Genomic DNA, 19269 nt, shown 5'->3' on the forward strand with positions numbered 1-19269 from the left:
TGAAAATGAGTAAATTTTCACGGGGTGCTTCTGATAAAGCCAGGAAGGCTATATAATGCGGAGATTACAAGACACCAGGTCCGGCTAGAGTTGGTTTCAGGTACCCATCACTCCAAAATGTGAGCACCGACACAGTGCTCACAAACTTTACTGAGAGGGTTGTGAGGCATTGGAATGGGCTGCCCAGGGTAGTGGTGGCGTCACCATCCCTGGAGGTCTTTAAAAGACGTTTAGGTGTTGAACTTAGCAATATGTTTTAGTGGAAGACTTGTTAGTATTAGGTCAGAGGTTGGACTCAATGATCTTGAGGTCTCTTCCAACCTAGACAATTGTACGATTCTGTGAAACCCTGAAAGAGCGTTTCAGCTAATTTTATTCAGCTCCTGCCAGTTACAACCACTTGTTAACCATTCATAACCCCTTATTAACCATTCCCTGTGGTTAGATGCAAAACTAAAAAAGTCCGTTAGCGCCAGACATCGACGGGGCGGACTCGAGCAGGGTCAACAGAGCAGCGACCGCCACACAGAGGGCGCTGCCCCCAGCGCCACCCTCAGCCTCTTCGCTTCGCCTCGCCCCGCCCCGGCCGCCATTACGGCCGCTGTTACGGCCGCCATTACAGCCACCTCCCCGCGGTGACGTCACGGGGCGGGCCGCCATTTCGAATGGGCGCGGGACGCCATGGGCATGGGGGAGCCGGCGGCTGAGGCGCGGCCGGGCGGCGACAAGGACAGCGACAGCGGCAATAACGGCGACGATAACGGCTCCGCCGCTGGCCCGAGGCGCGTGGAGGTCCCCCGGCCGCCCTCCATCGAGGAGTTCACCATCGTGAAGCCCATCAGCCGCGGCGCCTTCGGGAAGGTGTACCTGGGCCGCAAGGCGGGCCGGCTGTACGCCGTCAAGGTGAGGGGGCGGCCCCCGGGGCTCTCCTCAGCCCCGGAGCTGCTCGGCCCCTGCCCGCACACCGGCCGGCAGTGTCTGCCGGAGCTGGCAGGGCGGCCCCGCTGAGGGCACGTCTGAAGAAGCCAGCTGTTGCGTTTTTAACGCGCGCAGGATGAAAAAAGACAGGCTTCTCCGTCGTAAAAACTTCGTTTTGCAGTCAAAGGTTAACAGCCAGGCTCGTAGCACACAAAGCAAGCGTAAAACAAGGAGTTTTATACTTCAAAGCAATGCACGTCTATTTACATCATTTTATTATGTATTATGACCAGAAAGCTTCTGTGTGAAGTCCTTTATTGCTGTTGCAATGAAGTTTATGGATTGATTGCAGCTACAACATTTAACGTGTGCCAAATATTTGTAAAACTAAGGTCAACATTTTATAAATGTAATTCGATACATTCTGTATATGTCTTTTTGTTTTTATTTGTATCAACTTTAATAATGATGGTAGGTGTGGATTCAGCTGTCATTTGTGTTGCATGAAAAGTGGTTCAATTATGTTGCTTTAGCATCGTACAAAATTTTATTATGAGTATTATGACTGAAAAACTTCTTTGTAAAGCCTTTATCTGTATCGCATTGAAGTTTATGGATTGCTCACAGCTACAAAATTCATATGTTGAATACCTGTACAGTTAAGGTTAATGCTTATGCAGAAGGTATCAAATTGCACTTAGGTCTTGCTGATACGTTATCAAATCCAATAATAGTGGCGATAGCTGTGGACTCAACCTATAGTTTGTGTTGCATGTAGAAGAGAAATTAAATTGGCTTTAATGTCACCATACATATCCCATCCAAAGATGTTGGAGGTAGGTGAATTTCCAATGAATATTCAACGTATACTTAAATACCTATCAACTGTGCTATTATGCCTCTTTTTAAGATTAATATTGAGTGGGCATCAATATATAGCGGAGTAATTCAGTACACAAACTAGAACCTAATTCGTAGTTGTTTATTTCTTCATCATAAATTGCCTGCCTTTTGAGAATTCTTCCCAAGAAAACTAATATTTGTTGGATGACTTGATTGTAAACTTTAACTACAAACTCACTTGCTTTCTCTGTCAAGTTGGGAATGGGAGGCTAGTAGCAGCTGCTGTCTTTCTCTTGATACTAAGATAGAATGGCTGACTGTTGTACTCTGTTTTCAAGCCTTGGGTCAGTTATTGCATCCTCAGAAGAGATGGGAAGATTTGGTCAGCAATGCTATTTCTAAATATTGGATATTTTTTCCTGGTTCTAAGTTGCATATATTGCAGACAAAATGGATAGCTCAGGGCAGCTGAACTTCAGATACAAACTATTCACTAATTTTCTGGAGTATGCAGACTTCCATTCATACTGAATTAAAAGGACCAATGAAAAATGTTCTCTAATAACTTCAATCTTAGAATTGTTATATGAAACTACAGCTTTATATATATAGACATACACACGCAAGCTTGAAGTATAAAGCTAAATTAATTGGAACTGCATGTTGGCATAGGGAAATAATGTATTCATCTACTTGATTTTTTTTTTTCCCCTCTCCAGGTGATGAAAAAAGCAGACATGATCAATAAAAACATGGTTCACCAGGTCCAGGCAGAGAGGGATGCATTAGCTCTTAGTAAAAGTCCTTTTGTTGTGCACTTATATTACTCGCTTCAGTCAGCTAATAATGTTTATTTGGTGAGTAAATAAATGGTTGTGGTGTTCTATGGTAGTGTTGAAAATAGAGTGCAGAACTATATTAATGTCTAAAAACAGGTTTGGGTGTTCAGGCCTTGAGTATCATGGAAGTGCTTTGCAAATTATTTTAAATAAATTAAAAATCCTCTGGAAGTTAATTAAAAAGTTTATTACAGAAAGTAAGCTAGGCAAGTAGTATAAAATACTAATGTATATTGTCTTATCCAAGTAAAAAGCTTTGTGTGGGAACATGAAATAAGCTACCATGGGGAAGCTTCTATGAGCTTCTGCGCTTTGAAACAATACTTTCCTGGAGGTGAAAGCTATTTTTTATTTTACTTGCAAATTTGAAATATATTTTAATGTTATATTTAAAATATTTGTATGGCAGGTGATGGAGTACCTTATTGGTGGAGATGTCAAATCTCTTCTCCATATCTATGGATATTTTGATGAAGAAATGGCTGTGAAGTATATTTCTGAAGCAGCGTTGGCTCTTGACTATCTTCACAGACATGGGATAATCCACAGGTAAAACTTTTTTTTTTTAATAAAAAAGAATTGGTAGTTTGGGTTTTTCAATCATTTGAAAATAAAAAGTAAGTAAACTATGGTTTTTCTTTTAATTTAACAATGGTGGTTATTGTGGTTTACTATTTATTGTTAATTCGAAGTAGAATGAATCATGAGTTTCATTGAATAAATGTAATTGCCATCATTACTCACTCACTGTATGGCCTTTACTTTGCTACTGAGGATGAATGCATTCAGGATGCCTCTCTGTTTTATTCATTTGTATTTGTTATGTAATATCATATATTTATGGTGTAAGTTGTGACATGCAGTCTGCAGATCTGTTCTTTGTGGAATGTGTATGGCAGACAGCAACTGCAATCTGCTCTTCAGGCAGTATGGGATCATTGGCATGCATTGCCAGTGATGGATTTCTGACTAAAGTCGTGTTTTGATCCATCTTTTGTGTTAGCCAAGTATTGCTGTGCAAAACAGGCTCATTATGCATCCATACTGCTATTTCCTATTTATTGGAGAAAAACTATGTATTGGTTATGAAGAAGTTATGATCCCTTTCAGCAAAACCACTGCAAAGTAGCTAGAACCAAATAGAACTTTTGGGTTTTGTTTGTTTGTTTTGCAATTGAGAACTTAATGTCAGTGGAGTTTGTCTCCATCTTCCCCTCAAACACATACTGACAGCCATTCTGTAGTAACAGCTGCCTCATTTGCTAGTTTCCTGAAGGTTTTTGCATGTGTACGTTACAGCAATGTCATAAATCACCAAAAATAAAACCTATCCACGGACGTTAGTACAAAAATATACACTGTTTTCTCCTTCCCTCCATTCCCCAGTGCATTCCTGTATTAACACAGCTTTACTGCCTGCTAAGACCCCTTTCTCTCTCCTTGTGTCACTTGAGTGCCTGCTAGTTCAGGAACCCTCTGGATACTGCAAGTACATAACTATAGGACAAAGGACAATGACTGCTGTAATGCTCTCCTGGTTGTGACAGCGTTCTTTGCTGTACTCAGTAGAGCTGCAGAGAACACATGAACTCTTTTAGGGGTTTGCTTATCACGCTTGTTCTCATATGTAGGAACTACACATAACAGTAAATGTTGCTGTGGTAGTCCTCATTAAGAGCACTTATTAAACCCTCCATGTAGTGGAATGTGCAACTCATGTGACACGCGTGGTGGCATTACAAGCCCCGAGACATTTGTCCAATATTTAGAGCAAGACATTTTTAGCTATTGCTGTATCCTTTCAACTGGAACTTTTTGTTGGCTGAGAGGCACCTTACTGCTGAGACTCAGCAATAATTCTGAGTGTTTTGGACTATGTGGTTTTGGTTGGGTGACTTCCATAATGTTGCGTGGTCGTCTTTTTGCTGACTGCAACTATATTCGTATCTTCAGGGATCTGAAGCCAGACAATATGCTCATTTCTAATGAGGGCCACATAAAGCTGACAGATTTTGGGCTTTCCAGAGTTACTCTGAACAGAGGTAAGATTTATCCCTATCCTATTGGTTATATTTCTTAGTGTGTTTTTTGGACGCAATTCTGTGTTCTTGAATGTTTTGCATCCTTGTAGCAGACAGCTTTCAATTAAATAAGTCCAAACACTACACTAATACCTGATTTTTAGTAGGTAAGTACTGACGGAGTGCATGCTAGTAAAGTGTTCTGTGCACTGCACTCTGAGGCTGATTTTTATTCTTTGGGACAAAGGTGTATGAAAAATGATCTGGAGCCATTTCTCTTAAGGGATATGGATTTCAAAGTTTCTATGAAGTCCACTAAGAGAACTTGAGTGAACAAGTAATTCTGGCCTTTTTTTGGTGTATCTCTGCTTATGTCTGTCCTTCAGTGCATGTTTCTCGTTCCTTGCGTATATTAATTTCCGAACTGAACTGGGAGCTTACCCAAATAAATGGAAGGTGCAGGAGGAGGGTGAAGAAGTGAGCCTAGTCTAGCAGAAGATTGTAGGTCACTGCTTCAGCATCTGAACACGCTGTTTTCAAGCAGCAGAAAATAGAGCTGAATAGTCAATGTGAACCTGACCTGCTTAATTTTTTCAAATCCATTTGTAGAGATAAACATGATAGATATCCTTACTACACCATCAATGGCAAAGCCAAAACATGACTACTCACGTACTCCAGGACAACTGTTGTCTCTTATCAGCTCTCTGGGTTTTGTAAGTAATTTTTATTGGTTTTGAAGTACTTTGTTATTCTATTTTCCTTATCTTAAATAGGAAGAGTAAGGCTATTCTTACGCTGCTTCTGCCAGCTGGTAGAATGACCTGTATATTTTTCAGTACCTTGAAGTTCTGGAGTGGTTCCCTTGGACTATATTTCAAAATGCTGAGTACCAATTGTGATTTAAAAATAAAAGTTGGGTAAATGCTCATGGCTAAGCTCCATTGCAAATTTAATAAAGAATGTATAAAGTTACACTGACAATCTTGGATGCATTGCTCCAGCTCCATTAACTTCTAAGTATGTTTCTTCCTGTTTGATAGTATACTCCTGTTGGAATGAAAATGCCAATCAATCCCAATTCAAGTATTGCATCTGACAGTCCACATGGAGTGGATTCTCCCCTGTCTATGGCAGAAAAGGAAAATACCCCTCTTTCAGCTAAACTGTTCAAAACAGGTAAATATACCAAATCTTGTATTGAGTAACGCTCTTTGCTATCACATGATCTGTCTTTTGGTTTTTAATCCTACATGAATAGTTTGGACCCATTTGATAAAGGTGTATTTCTAGTAGTCTTGTTGTCTAGCGTTCCTCCAGTACTTAAGTACTAACGCTTCTTCAGCTAAATTACTAGTGCCATCTTTTATTTTTTTTTAATGCACATCTATTTAATTTAAGATTTCTCTTTAGGATTTTACACAAATTGCATCAGCTGTTTGTGTATTTCAATTGAAAGTGATTTAATATAACAATATTAAAGCAATCTTGACATACTGTGAAGCTAGTTTATACTGTCTGTGTATTCGGATCAAGGTTTGTGTGTGTACCAATATAAATATCTATATATACTTTTTTTTCTCTCAAGGTCTTGATACTTCTCCATTAACTCCTGTGATGCCAGTGAGAAGTTTAACTCCTGCTCTGCTGCAGTCAAGAAAAAGGTTTGGTACCTCCAGTGCCAGTAGTCAGTCCCACACATACTTGTCAAGTGTGGAATCAGAATGCTACAGCAGCCCCAGGTGGGAGAGAGGTGTAGAGGTCAGGACTGTTTCATCTTACCACTACAAATTAAAACAGCTCGTACTTCTATGTGTGGTATTGCGCCTCTCTTCTACTTCTTCCCAGTTACTTCAACTGCAGAGAAGTCTTCCTGCTGGAGAAGGAATGCTGGTTGTAATCCTTGTTGAATGGGAGTTTGGGATCTGTCTAGTGTTACTGTTTTTTATCCCTAGGCAAATAGTAGTCCTATGCAATATAACAGGAAAAGCAAAGGCCATTTAACCTCCTGTAAAGGGGTGAAAGAAGGCTTTGGCTGGAAGGCAGTGGTTTAGCTCTATTCCCCATAAGTTAGGCAATGCTGCCAGCTCTGGCTCTCTGAAAGCTGACTGTATACCTCTAGTTTTATTATCTCAGCGTGCAGGCTGAAGAATTTCTTTAGAAGACAGATCTTGAAGAGGAGAAAAAAATGTACAAAAGAACACTTCAGGCTGTTACCATTTATATTACTGAAGGGTTTTGTACCAGCTAGCCTCCCACTAGTACTTACGAGTCATAGCTGATGCAAAATCCTTTTTCTTATTTTAAACTGTTAATGAAATTCTGCACAGACAAATATGAGACCTAAAGGAAAATGTTTGGGTGTTATTTAGCCCCTTGCTGCAATTCCTATTTGGATCACGCAAAACAAAGTATTATAAGTTGTTTTAAACATATTTTATCTAGCCATTTCTCAAGGCCTTGTTTCTAGTTTTTTTACCAAAATAGTAGTAATACTACCTTTTTCTTTCGTCTCTAGAGTATAACATGCTACAGGGCAGTCAGGGTAGCATGGCAGGGTTTTCTGCTATGGTGTGTTCTTTTCCTGTGGTTTAACATAAAATAGTCACAAATAATAGAATTTTAATCACTATATTTCTTTATCTGTAGCCTTTTAAAAACACTGCATTTTCCATTGTAGTATAGCAAGCTTATTTCTTCCTTAAAGCCAAACTATGAAAGCTGTTCCCTAGTCTAGTTTTTAGGTTTTCTTTTTTGATGCAGTATGTATTGCTTTTTATCAGTACTTAATTCTTCATAACCACTAGTAATGTTTGCTAACTTGCTGTTCTTTACTAAAGTAGAAATAAGGTATTTTCAAGGACACATTTCTGTAATGCTGTGATCTTTTTCTTGATACTCAAAACTTAATGTGCTCATTTGCAGCAAACTGAAGATGAACTACTTTCTACAAAAGGCAAAACAAGTGCCAGCGAGTCAGATCTCCTTTCTAATATAGAATTGCTGAATAGCAAAGATACTAAAATTCTTAAGAAAAAAGAATTGGAGTCTGCTATTTCTCCCATCAGCAGCAATGATTCTGGCAGCAGGCAGAAGCTGGGAACTGAGCATTCTGATATAACAGATACTCCTGTGACCACACTGGATGTGAAAGGCGTAGTAAGAAAATGTCTTTGTGAAAACAAGAGTTGGGAAGAAAAACTCATTGCAAGTAGAAGAGAGATGACTAATGAAGCTGCAGAAGAAACTTCCAATTACCAACAGTCGCCTCTGTGCCTGAATGATCGTATCAAACCTATAAAAGAAGAAGAAATTTTTGAAAAACCAGGTGTGAAAAGAAGCTTTGAACTAGTTGACACTAGTCCTTGTCAGGAGCTTAACTACATTAAGAAAAGCAATGCAGAATATAAACGTGGCTGTCAGATCTTCGAATTTCCAGCAAACAAAAGGACAGGTCTGACAACAGAAATTGAATCCTTAATGCTCGGTGATGATGGGTGCCTGCAGGAGACCTGCAAAAGCAAGGAAGAAATTAATCGTTTCATTGTCAGGCAGCAAAGAGTAGAAAAATCAGTCAGTCCAAATATAGCCAAAAATCTTATGTGTGATCTGGATGCAAATCATGAAAAGGATAAAAAGGAGTACATGAACTCAAGTTTTTTGTGCGCTGATGATGAAAAACCCTTAGGAATCCTGAGTGCAGATTCTGATTTATCCCTTCCTGAAATGTCTGTTACAGAAAGCCATTTGGAAAAACAGCTTTTAGATTTGGATAAAAGTGTTAAAGATCTCTCCTTTGAGGAACCAAAAGCAGAAGGCATGCTAATAACATCACCTAGCTCCCAAGGTGCTTCAGAAAATGGAGAGAAAGCAGATACTGTCCAGGACTGCAAGGTGTTACATCTTGAACAGGATAATCACCAAAAACACACTGAAGAAACCTACCCTGACACATTATTTTCTCCTTCAGAAAAGACGATGAAAACTCTGAATCTCTTCAAAAAAAATGCTGTTGTTTTTCGAAGTTACAATAGTCCAATTAATATCTCCAATGTGTCTGAGCCCTGTAGCATGGCTTCCTTAGACATAATGGATCTTTCACCAGCTTGTAGTGGCTCCTATCCAACAGCTATTACGCCGCTGCAGAAAGGAAGACCATACAGAGTCTATCAGGTATACAAGGAGACACGTAGAAACTTGGCATGGGCATCAAACGTTAGTGACCTGGAATTGTTCTTTAAATTGTTAATTAAGGAAAAGTTGATGTACTTTGAATTAATCTGCCAAAGACAGCTTTTGCTGATGTGCTTTCACGCATTGCACTTTTGTGGATGAAGACTTTATTTCCTATGAGAGCTTAGCAGTAACTATGCTTCATGGCTTGCAAATTGTTCAACACATCTGCCTGCCTCTCTGAGAAATCCTTTGCTCTTACAGTGAGCTGGTACAAAAAGCCTGCTCTACTGTCTCATCCACCTCTTGGAGCACTGATGCTTTCTGTGAGCTATTCTTAGGTTTCCTGATGCAAGGGGATGTCTTCTGATATTTCTTCCTGTGCATCACCCCAAGGCAGTCTGTAAATGGTGTTTAGCTGCTAGGAATTGCTACCGTGTCTGCTTTTTTTTTTTTTTTTTTATCCTTTTTTCACCCATTTTTTCATCAACAGTGAAACCTGTCTGCAGGTTATGAACTTCTTTTGATTCTGTTAATCCTATTGATAGCAAATAAATTGTCTTGCAATAAATTAGAATCTCAGATGTGGGAAAGGTAAAAGTATGTGTGTTGATCCATATTTCCTGTTTTATTTTTGCTATAGCTTTATAAAGCCTTTGTCTGGTTACTTAGGCTGATGTAGGCTTTAAAGCCTTTGCCATCAAATGTTTTAGCAATTCTGTTAAACGTGTTGAATGATTCTGTGTACGAAAAAGGGACATTCAGAATAGTATTTTGGGGAAAGACTTCTCATGTCTGAATTGCTTGCTTCTGTTTTGTCATAAAACTTTAATCTACCATGAAGTTTATCTTGTGTTCAGCTGAACTGGAGTCAGGGTAGAGTGCACTTCATCTTCTGAGAAGCAGATGGCGTTACCTAGTTCTCTAGCTTCAGACTTGAGCAGGATGATATGTTTTCTTATACTTTAGAGATGCTTTTTAAAACAACATCACTACCAAATGATTACCTTTTTTTCTGGTTTAGTAGCAGATTCTGTAGCCTGCCTGTATGGTGTATAGTATAATTAGTTGATCTTTTATTTTTATTAAAAACAAAGCTGGAACCAAAACTATACCAGGTATATTAGAATTCAGGGAATAATGATGAATAGACATTAAGAGTCTGTGTAAGACACTTTCACAGTCTTTCCACGCCTTAGTGGGTACCTGTCAGTGCAGTCAGCCTTACAGCTAGGAGAGTTACTGACCTATCTTCTAGCCTGTGTATGTTTCTTCAAATTATGTCCCAAAATACTTTCAGAAGGTTTGTGTAGCTTTAAACAGTCATTAAGTCTAACCTGAGCAGAATTTCTCTGCAGGCATTATGCATCCCATAGATGTACAGGTTAAAGAATGAACAGCTCATTTAATATATTTTGAGTGTTTCTAACAGGCAACAAATCATGCATTATTTTACAGATCTATGAAATATTTGCAGAACTGTGCTCAAATTGGGTGTTATTTTGACTATATATATTATAAAAATATATTTAGTAAATTATTCATTTTCAGATTCAAAATTAAGAGGACTTTGAGACGTTATTTGGGGATTTGACATTGGGAAAAGAGCTTAGGGAAAAGTTTATTGAAGAAAAGGCAATGTTTAATTCCTTATGCTTCAGGATAGTTGTATAGAAATGGGGTCATGTTTAACACACACTTTTAGGGGATGTATGTTTTGTAACACGTACTTGACTTTAAACTTAATTCTTAACTGTTACATTCTTTTCTAAACCTGAAGGTGGGAGTTGAAGTTTGGTTTGACGTATGAAATTTTCTTTTTGCCTGATTTAAGACACCTCTTCAGGGGGATGCTGGCACGCCATTTAGGACCCCAAAGAGTGTGAGAAGAGGAGCTGCCCCGGTAGAAGGTGAACGCATCCTGGGGACCCCAGACTACTTGGCACCTGAGCTGCTTTTGACAAAGCCTCATGGTAAGACAAAAAAAAGCCATGGATTTTGTAAATACATAAAAAAGGTAACATATTTAAAGACTTAGAAATGTAGAGCTCTGAACCTGTCAAGTAGGACAAGAGTGAATTCTTTAAGCTAGTGCTTAGCTTCTGCAAACACTGATGACTGTTTGCCTCAGCAGCTCCTTCATTTTTTTTTTTTCATGACTCAAGGTTTGGACTATCTGGCATGGTCCTACCTGGTAATCTGATGTATTGGAAACCGTGCTTAGGCAGCCTGAAGCCTTTATGTTGCTTAGTCAGAACGAGCAAGTTGTGATTCCTATACTTAGAGATTCGTTTAAAAAAAAAAATAATAATAATATGATTTAATATGAAAGGATTAACCTTAAAATTATTTTCATTGTATTCAACACTGTTGATTCTGAAGTGTTATGTGCATTCAGACAAGTTTATAAAGTTGTGTTAAAATCAGTTATTCTTGAATTAAGTGACTTTGTGAAATTCAGGATTTCTAGCAGGATTTTCCATAAAAGTAGACAGTAGTAGCCATCGAATATTTCCTGCAAAATACGATAAGAAAATGGAATAGCACAGTATTAAAGTGCACAGATTTTGTTGGCTCAAATCTTGAGCTCAACTAAGATCAACAAAAAGTCTGAAATAATTCTTGAGTCACTAACAACAATGAAAATATCCCTGAGTACACCTGTATTTTTGAGATGGAAAGAAACTAATTGTAAATACACTTTTTAGACTTTTTTTGCTTTTTTTTTTTTTTATAAAGTTAATAGTCTCAGGGAAATTATACTGATATTACTATCAGATCTCCACTGAAGTCAACATTCTTTGTAAAGCCCTGAGGTATGCAGCTGATACACATTAACTAAAACTTCATGAAAAGGTTTAACAGACTCAACAAGTTTGACTGTAACAAGAAGAAAATTACTAAACCCACATGGTAGTTTTCGCTTCCCTTTAGGAATCCTGATTTTTTTGGTGGGTATTAAAACTGGATAATAGTTGGAAATGTATATACGCAGTAGTTGGACACAGCAAAACTCGGTTGCAAGTTGACTTGTAAACCAAGTTGTGATCTTAAAATAGTTTTGTAACATATCTAAGTTACAAGTAGAATATATAGTTTTAACTTTAGTTTTGTTGAGTCACCAAGTTATAAAAACAGACTTTGAGTTACACTTGATATTCTTTGATATGCTTTTATTTGTTAGGGTTTTTTGCAATAATTGTAATGTTTTCTTGCTTCATTGTTTTTTCATATACAGGGACTCTGATCTCTGGTGAGTTTGCTATGTACTGCATAGAAAAGGAGAGCTCAGTGCAACTCTGAACAGTCAAAGTATGAGTAGATCACAATTTCTGAGAAAACTGTTCGGGTAAACAGTGTCTCTCTGTAGAAAGTTACGTCCGATGTGCACTTCACATAATGTGTGGTGCCTTCATAAAAGATTCAGGAAACGCCAGTAGTGCTGAGTAGGCTATCAGAAGTCACGTGTGAGCCTAAACTTCAGGAGGAATGTCAGCATTGTTGAAGACCTTGTGTAACAGGAAATAAACCAGAGATGCTTTCCTTGCTTCCTTTTCACTTAGTGCAGTCAGTCTGAATCAGTTTGTGTATGTGAAGAACTCTCAGATACTTCAGGCCTGTTATTTCTATTCCTGTCTTCAAGTATTGATGGGAATGACTTGGCAAGGTTATAGTAGTAGATGTAGTATCTTTAGCTAAATTTGGGGATGGAGGTAGAAAAGTGCTACTGATACCTACCTTACTTCTTTGTTCAGAGTTGTGATCTTATTAAACTTTGACTAAGCTGGGAGTTTTTTATTTGAACATCCAAATACCTCTAACACCAGTGGATGTGATCTCACTGCTTTGATGTGCTTAGCTTGGTGGGGCACTCAAACTGCTGTTAAAAGCTGCTAAAAGTGCATTATTACTAATTATACAGTTTCCAGCATTTCTAAACTTAGTCAAGTAGTCATTTTGAAATGGCTGAGAATGCTTTTTTTTTTTTTTTAATAACAAAACAAAAGCTTTAAAAATTTACACTTTAATTTTGTTTCATTTTTTTGCTGCAGGCTTGGCATCTGCTCTTTATACAGTGGTACAGATGCGGAAAGCTTACAGCGCATGCAGTGGTGTTTGGGACTGCTTTGCCTGCCTATTTTTAAATGGTTTACTAAGATGAATTTTACAAGATCCAGAACTTGGAAAAAATACTTAATAACAAAGGAGAGAGAGAGTACTAGTAATTACACATTGCGCTAATCAACTTCAACGTGATGGAAAGTAATTCCAGTTTTTCCACATGCTGCCTCGTCCCTGCAAGCTGCCTTCAATATTTTTGGCATAAATTTAGGCAAATGAAAATTAAGTTAGAACTCTGAATTCTTGGAGTGTTCTCAAAGAACTGAGAGAAAGCTATGGGGTTACAACATGAAGCATTCATCTAGACACTAGAGGAGTTATCTAAGACAACTTTCTCCTGTCAAAAAAAAAAAAAAAAAAAAAAGGCAGCTTGTGGAGAAGTCAGCTCCTGAAATTTATGTTGAAGAGCTGATAATTGAATCAGCACCCCTGTTACTATCAGTAAACCCTGGCATTAACTGTGAGGAATTAAGGATCAGGGTGACTTTAAAGAAGCCCTTTAATACTTTTCATCTTCTGCATAACTGTCAAGAAGAAGTTGACAATCTTTTCTTCTTTAATTTCCAAGAAGTTTTGCAGGATACAGACATTTTCAAACTTTGCCATAGCTGATGTTCATATGCTTGCAAATATATGAAGATAGTTTTAATGGTAACAGCCTCAATTTCTCTCACTCAGGTGCTGCTGTAGACTGGTGGGCTCTTGGAGTTTGTCTGTTTGAGTTTCTGACTGGAATTCCACCTTTTAATGATGAAACACCAACACAAGTCTTCCAAAACATTTTGAAAAGAGGTAATCTGTTTCAGGAATTGGATAATTTGTTGTTTTGTTTTTGTTTTTTTTCAAAGTTTGTTTTATGGTTTAAGTTACTTACTTATCTCTATCTTTGTAGATATTCCCTGGCCAGAGGGTGAAGAAAAATTGTCTGATAATGCCCAAAATGCAATAGATATTCTTCTAACAATTGATAGTGCTAAGAGAGCTGGACTGAAGGGTTAGTATTAAACTTCGTTTGTGTTCTTTATAACTAATTAAAATTTTCAACGTGGTGCCCACCTATTGAAATTTAAATCAATAAACTTTATTGCCTGCTTAGCGTTCATATATAATGCCAGAATACTTAGCAAGTTGGGATATTTTCTGTATTTCTTGCAGGAGTTTACCCTTTTGAAGGAGGAAAGTTTTGGGGGAGGTTGGGGTGGGTTTTTTAACACTTTTTTCTTTAAGACTGTTTTGCTATGGATGTTCAGTATTTGACATCTGACGTACTAAAGTTCACTCTGTTATCCAGTTCAATAACAGCAACTTGGGGGATTTAGACAAAACTGATTTTAGGCTTTTAATCAAGGTTTCTGTAGTTTGGTAGAGAAGCATCCTTCAAAAGATAATTCAATAGATTTTTTTCTTAAGAGCCAGGCTATCTCTGAATGTACAGGGAAGGCAGAGTTGTCTACAAGATGCACTTTGTATACGGTATATTTTTCCCTTATATGGGGACTTAAGCACTTGCAGTTGTAACAGGGAATATATTTCATATGAATTTGATAACAGGGAAGGAAACCTATAGGGTGAGATATTTTAGGAAGGGGACAAAATCTTGGAGAATTGCCAAAGGAATCGCTGGAGAACAAATCGTTATGGAAATGGTTACTCAGACTAAAGGCTAAGAGCTGAAATAAAGCCAGTACAAATTAGAGTAGGAACACATTTACAAATGAGGCTCATAATGTCACAGGGAATTCTCTGGCCTTTTAATGACCGCCAAAAAGCGTCTATTGTCTTGAGGGTATTTTAAATTATTGTCCTTAGCCTGGGTAATAGGGTGAAACCTAACTGCCTGTGGTGCCTACAAACTTATATTTAGATGACATAATGGTTTATTCCAGTCTAAAGTTCTCGGAAATGTGAGTGTAGTAGCTGAATCAATTAGGAGTTAAAAGACTAACCCTCTGCTATCTTGTCTTTTGCCTATAATAAACTTTAATATCATGCCATGTTATTTGGTCAGGAAATGTAGGAATGGTAAGCAGAGGTTGACACTTTCTAACAGCTAACAACTTCCTAACAGCTAAAAGCCAGCGGTATGGACTTAAAGTTTGTAGTGAGTGTTTGTCTTGAGCAAACTTCCACCTCCTAAATGTGATTCTCACCTGTCCTATTTTTTTCTGATAGCTTTTGGTGTCTGTGGGTACAGGTGATAAACGTAGGTTTGTATCCCCCTGAGCTAAGAAGGTGCTTTCTTGGATTGGCTCAAAGTAGCAAGGTTGCTTTCATCAGGGAGTGGTGTTCCTAGGTTATGCGAAAGGTATCTTCACGTGCTTCATGCAAGGAAGTTGTCTTCTGGTCAGAATGGACAGAGCAGGGGAGTTCCGGTCTTGCAGTTAGTTATCCCACCTTTACGCTGGGAAAGAGGAATCCAGCATTCTGTGGTAACTTGCCTGTAGGGGTGACTTCAATTCTGTGTAGGAGTTTTCCTACCACCAGAACTTGAATTCTGGTGGTAGAAAGCTATGATTTGGGGACTGTACAAAGCAGAAAAGGACTATTCCATGGGACAGCAAAAGGCGGGTGGTCTGGGGTGAAGGGTAGGACTGGCTCCCACACATTTACTCAGCACAGGATTTACACAAAACTAGAAACTGACTTTGAAGTGTTGCTTAAAGTTTGTGTGGTGCTCTATTGTGAAACCTTTACCCCACCGTGCATGTGTTGGGGGTAACCAATATCTAATTAAAACTTGCACTTGTGTTGAATTTAGGAAAAAAAAAAAAAGGCGGGGGGATGGTAGACAGTAAGGCAGAAGGAAGTTTCTAACACTTATAAAAACCTTTATTTCAGAACTGAAACCTCATCCCCTCTTTCATGGAGTAGACTGGGATAATCTACAGAATCAGACGATGCCGTTCATCCCTCAGCCCAATGATGAAACTGATACCTCGTACTTTGAGGCTAGGAATAACGCTCAGCACCTGACTGTGTCTGGATTTAGCCTATAGCACCAAGATAAGTGAACTCTCCGTGTTATTTGCACACTTTCAGATTGTTCCATAACACTAGTATGTTCTTAACCAAGTGTCCTTGACAAATTTAGAGTGTTTTAAGTTACCAGTCTGCTTTTATTATTGTATTCTGAAGTGAAACTACTGTATGAAACTTAGCTGCCGCCTTGCTACTTCTTATGTCACTGCACCTTACTGAGAGGCCGGAGTGTTGTATTTTTTAGGGGTAGTAACACTTGCCTTGGCAAAAGTGGGGGCTTTTTTTATAGCGATGAGTAATTCTGACTAGGATGTGGGAAGTTATTTTACAGTAACAGGGGAAGGACATAAATTTATGCTAATTGCATCTAAATGTAACTTACCTGTTGGTGGCTCACTGTACTGACTGCTTGGGACTAGTCTTTTGACCACTGTGCAAAACTGATGTTTCTGTTCACAGTGGACAACAGAAACCTTACTGCAGCATTGAAATGTCTTCTTTCTGTTTGCCTTACCTCCAGAAGGGTTAAGACTGCGTTGATCAAAGTTAACTCAGCCTTATATACATGGCATGTGTAGTGTAGTAAAGACTGACGGCAGTTCTGCTGGTAATTATCCTTCCCTGGACAAATGGTGTAGGGGAAGTCAAGTTGAGCCCATTCTGTTAGGCAAATGCAGTTAAAGTTGTTGCCTTGTAACCGCTGATGCTGTAGGAAGATGGACAGAACGGCCTACATTTTAGCAATTACTTGTTTTAAATAAAAAATGCTGAGTGTTTGGGCATGTCAGATGACAGAAAACAAAACACACTTGAGTGTTGGCCAACAAGTGAAGTATTACTCATACTGAAGCTGCTGTATGTTAAAGACTATAATGTGTTGCAAATTAACAGACTGTTTTGTAAACTCTCAACCAGATCTGAGATTTCACAAGAATTTGAGTTACAAATGTATATTCAGTATTGTATATTCTAATTAGAGGGAAGCTTATTTAAATATATTCTTAAAATGTAACACAGTTTGCGTTTCCGAAATCTTAAAGGTTTGTGTGGAGGTAATTCTGTTTAAATTATCTTCTTTAATATTTTTCTTGCGTAGGTATTGCTTTCTCAGATAACGTCCTGCAGATTTATTTTTCAGGTTTGTAGTTCTTAAATTAAGATCAGTGGTGCCAGCCAGTGGCCATATGCCAGAAGCCAGGCATTTTGCAAACTTTTGCTAAGTGACTTCTGAATTTCCTGAGTTGACCCTTCATGCAGGTGAATTAAGTTGTCTCTTCACTGCCCTGATTCTTGTAAGACAAGATTTAGCGAGCAGTGTTTTCTCAGAACTCCATCATCAGGCTTCCTGCTTTCCTTTCCGATAGCTTGGGAAAGGCATGGGGCTGGTGGGGGGAGTGGAGTTCTCCAAAATACCTAAGGAGCTAATTCTTAATGGCTCAGTGTTTATCATGCCTAGAGCTGGTGCTTTGCGTAGTGAAATAGAATCGTGGAAGGCTGTGTACAACATATAGTGACTCACACTCTCTTCGTGACAGACGTTAAGTTTCTGAAGACTCTTAAATTGTTGAATCTTACTGAAAGTGATGCTACATGAAAATGTGCGAGGAATTCAATGCAATACATTACTGTAGCAGGATCCATAGATGACATTCTTTAAACGATCAGAAGTTCATTAGCTTGCCATTTTACTGAAAACACAAGTTTTTCCTGTGTATAGTTGGAATACATACATCCTTAAAAATGAAAAAGAAATATCCTTATTTAAATAATTACTATGCAATTTATGTGGTGTGTGGGTTTGTTGTTTTTTCAGTTTAGTTTTCTTAAACCAGTCTTACAGGAATGAATGTCAGTTTCATGCTGAGAAAAATACTCCCTAAAACTGTGGGAATTATGCAAATTGAGCACCACAAGTGTTATTCAGACCCTTACAAATGGTTACAGACTGTTCCCATTTTTCAGTATAGTGCGTATATAGTGCATACCTACAGGGAGTAGTTACAGTGGTATGACATCTTAAAGATAAATAGCCTCTAACTCCTTGAAATAATTGTTAATCAGCTGCAGAAGTCAAATAAGCTTCTATCTAAACTTTTCCTAACCAACTGCCAGGAGTTACAGAGCCACCCAGAAGTCAGACTAAGTAATCTAATGCAAATGTAACTATGCAGAGCACCAGAACACTGTGCATAAAGAGCTGTATTGACTTACCCGTTTGCTCTTAACCTCAAACCTTCTAAAATAAAATTATGGTTCTTCTACCATAGTTTTATAATGCAATACAAACCCATAAATCCTGTAGACCATAAATAAGTCAGCTGACGAATCAGCATGTTTAATGTTAGATAGTTGTAAATGCAGCATATGTCCGCTGCTGTCTTCACCTGTCAAACTGTGTACAATTAGCACTGAAGGTTACTAATTCCCCATTCTCTTTGATATCTTGTATTTACCCTGTTCATAGCAAACTTGGGAGTTGAATATTATATTTGTGGTGGGGTTTTTTGCTTTATAAAAAGGTGTATCCTAGATGTGTTCTTCATGCGTCATCTCAGAGAACCTCGTTAACCCTTAATGCCACTTTTTTCCCCACACTTGCTGCTTGACTTTTAAAATAGTCCAGGAAAAATATGAAGAGTTGTAATCAAATGTAGCTGAAAGTGCTTTAAAGCTTCTTCCCATTAGTAATCAATTACAACTATTTGCGTAAGCTGGAACAAAATTTTGGCCCCTAAAAGCTCTGGCCTATCGCTTGTAACAGCTGGAGTGTTCGACCTGGTGTCGTGGAAGGCCTACGCTTTATGTGCCTAACGGACATACAAACTGTAGCATCCAGGATATCCCGGAGGACAGTTGACCTGCTGTTACACAGCTGGAGAAGTATTAATTCCTGATCTTTACAGTTTTTACCACAGAAATAGCACTCTTGGACAATTATTACCACTAACTTGATGTTAGGCAACACTGCACAAGTTTTGGATGCCCAAGCACTGAAATGCCGATATGCTCCCGAGCTGGTAAGCTCCTGTTCCAGCATGCTCAGGTTTCACGTTTGGTTACTCTTCTAGTAAACTGTTTTTTTCTGTCTACAGAAATTTTGAAAAAAATACTTTGCACAGGTTTGTGTGTGTGTGTGTGTGTATGTATATAAAATAATAAAATACTGCAGTCCTGCTCTTGCCTACTTCTGTATTTTTGTCTTTAAAGAGGCCTTACGCTCTTGGCCCTCTCTCAGGTGTGTACAGGGGGGCAGGTGCCTGTTTTTACACAAAGGAACCCCTCCCTGTTTCCCCACCCCAGTGAAGATTCTGAGAATCAGTAGGGAAATAGTGTTAAGGAGAAAGCAAAAGCTTCTCCAGTGACATCTTAAGAAG

General features: G+C 38.5%; 1 protein-coding gene across 4 annotated transcripts; it reads left to right on the top strand.

Moving 5' to 3' along the window:
• Positions 1 to 588: 588 nt before the first annotated feature.
• Positions 589 to 19079, top strand: MASTL (microtubule associated serine/threonine kinase like). Of its 4 annotated transcripts, none has more exons than XM_068673655.1 (13): positions 589 to 903; positions 2481 to 2618; positions 3010 to 3149; positions 4554 to 4642; positions 5231 to 5337; positions 5665 to 5800; positions 6210 to 6382; positions 7547 to 8794; positions 10629 to 10767; positions 12033 to 12047; positions 13595 to 13708; positions 13809 to 13910; positions 15755 to 19079. In XM_068673655.1, exons 1-13 carry the CDS (start codon positions 682 to 684, stop codon positions 15910 to 15912), a joined length of 2781 nt encoding a protein of 926 aa, XP_068529756.1. In that variant the 5' UTR covers positions 589 to 681; the 3' UTR covers positions 15913 to 19079. The 4 variants fall into 4 exon arrangements, with proteins under 4 accessions (XP_068529756.1, XP_068529758.1, XP_068529757.1 ...); XM_068673659.1 differs by lacking the exon at positions 589 to 903 and adding an exon at positions 926 to 1754; XM_068673657.1 differs by lacking the exon at positions 2481 to 2618.
• Positions 19080 to 19269: the final 190 nt, after the last annotated feature.

Source organism: Anas acuta, chromosome 2 (assembly GCF_963932015.1).
Source record: "Anas acuta chromosome 2, bAnaAcu1.1, whole genome shotgun sequence".
NCBI lineage: Eukaryota > Metazoa > Chordata > Aves > Anseriformes > Anatidae > Anas > Anas acuta.

Bases quoted from the DNA above. Each gene is read 5' to 3' on its own strand.
- MASTL (XM_068673655.1), top strand. From the start codon at position 682: ATGGGCATGGGGGAGCCGGCGGCTGAGGCGCGGCCGGGCGGCGACAAG. The intron at 2,619-3,009 runs GTGAGTAAATAA...TTTGTATGGCAG, and splicing joins CAGCTAATAATGTTTATTTG to GTGATGGAGTACCTTATTGG. The intron at 4,643-5,230 runs GTAAGATTTATC...ATCCATTTGTAG, and splicing joins CAGAGTTACTCTGAACAGAG to AGATAAACATGATAGATATC.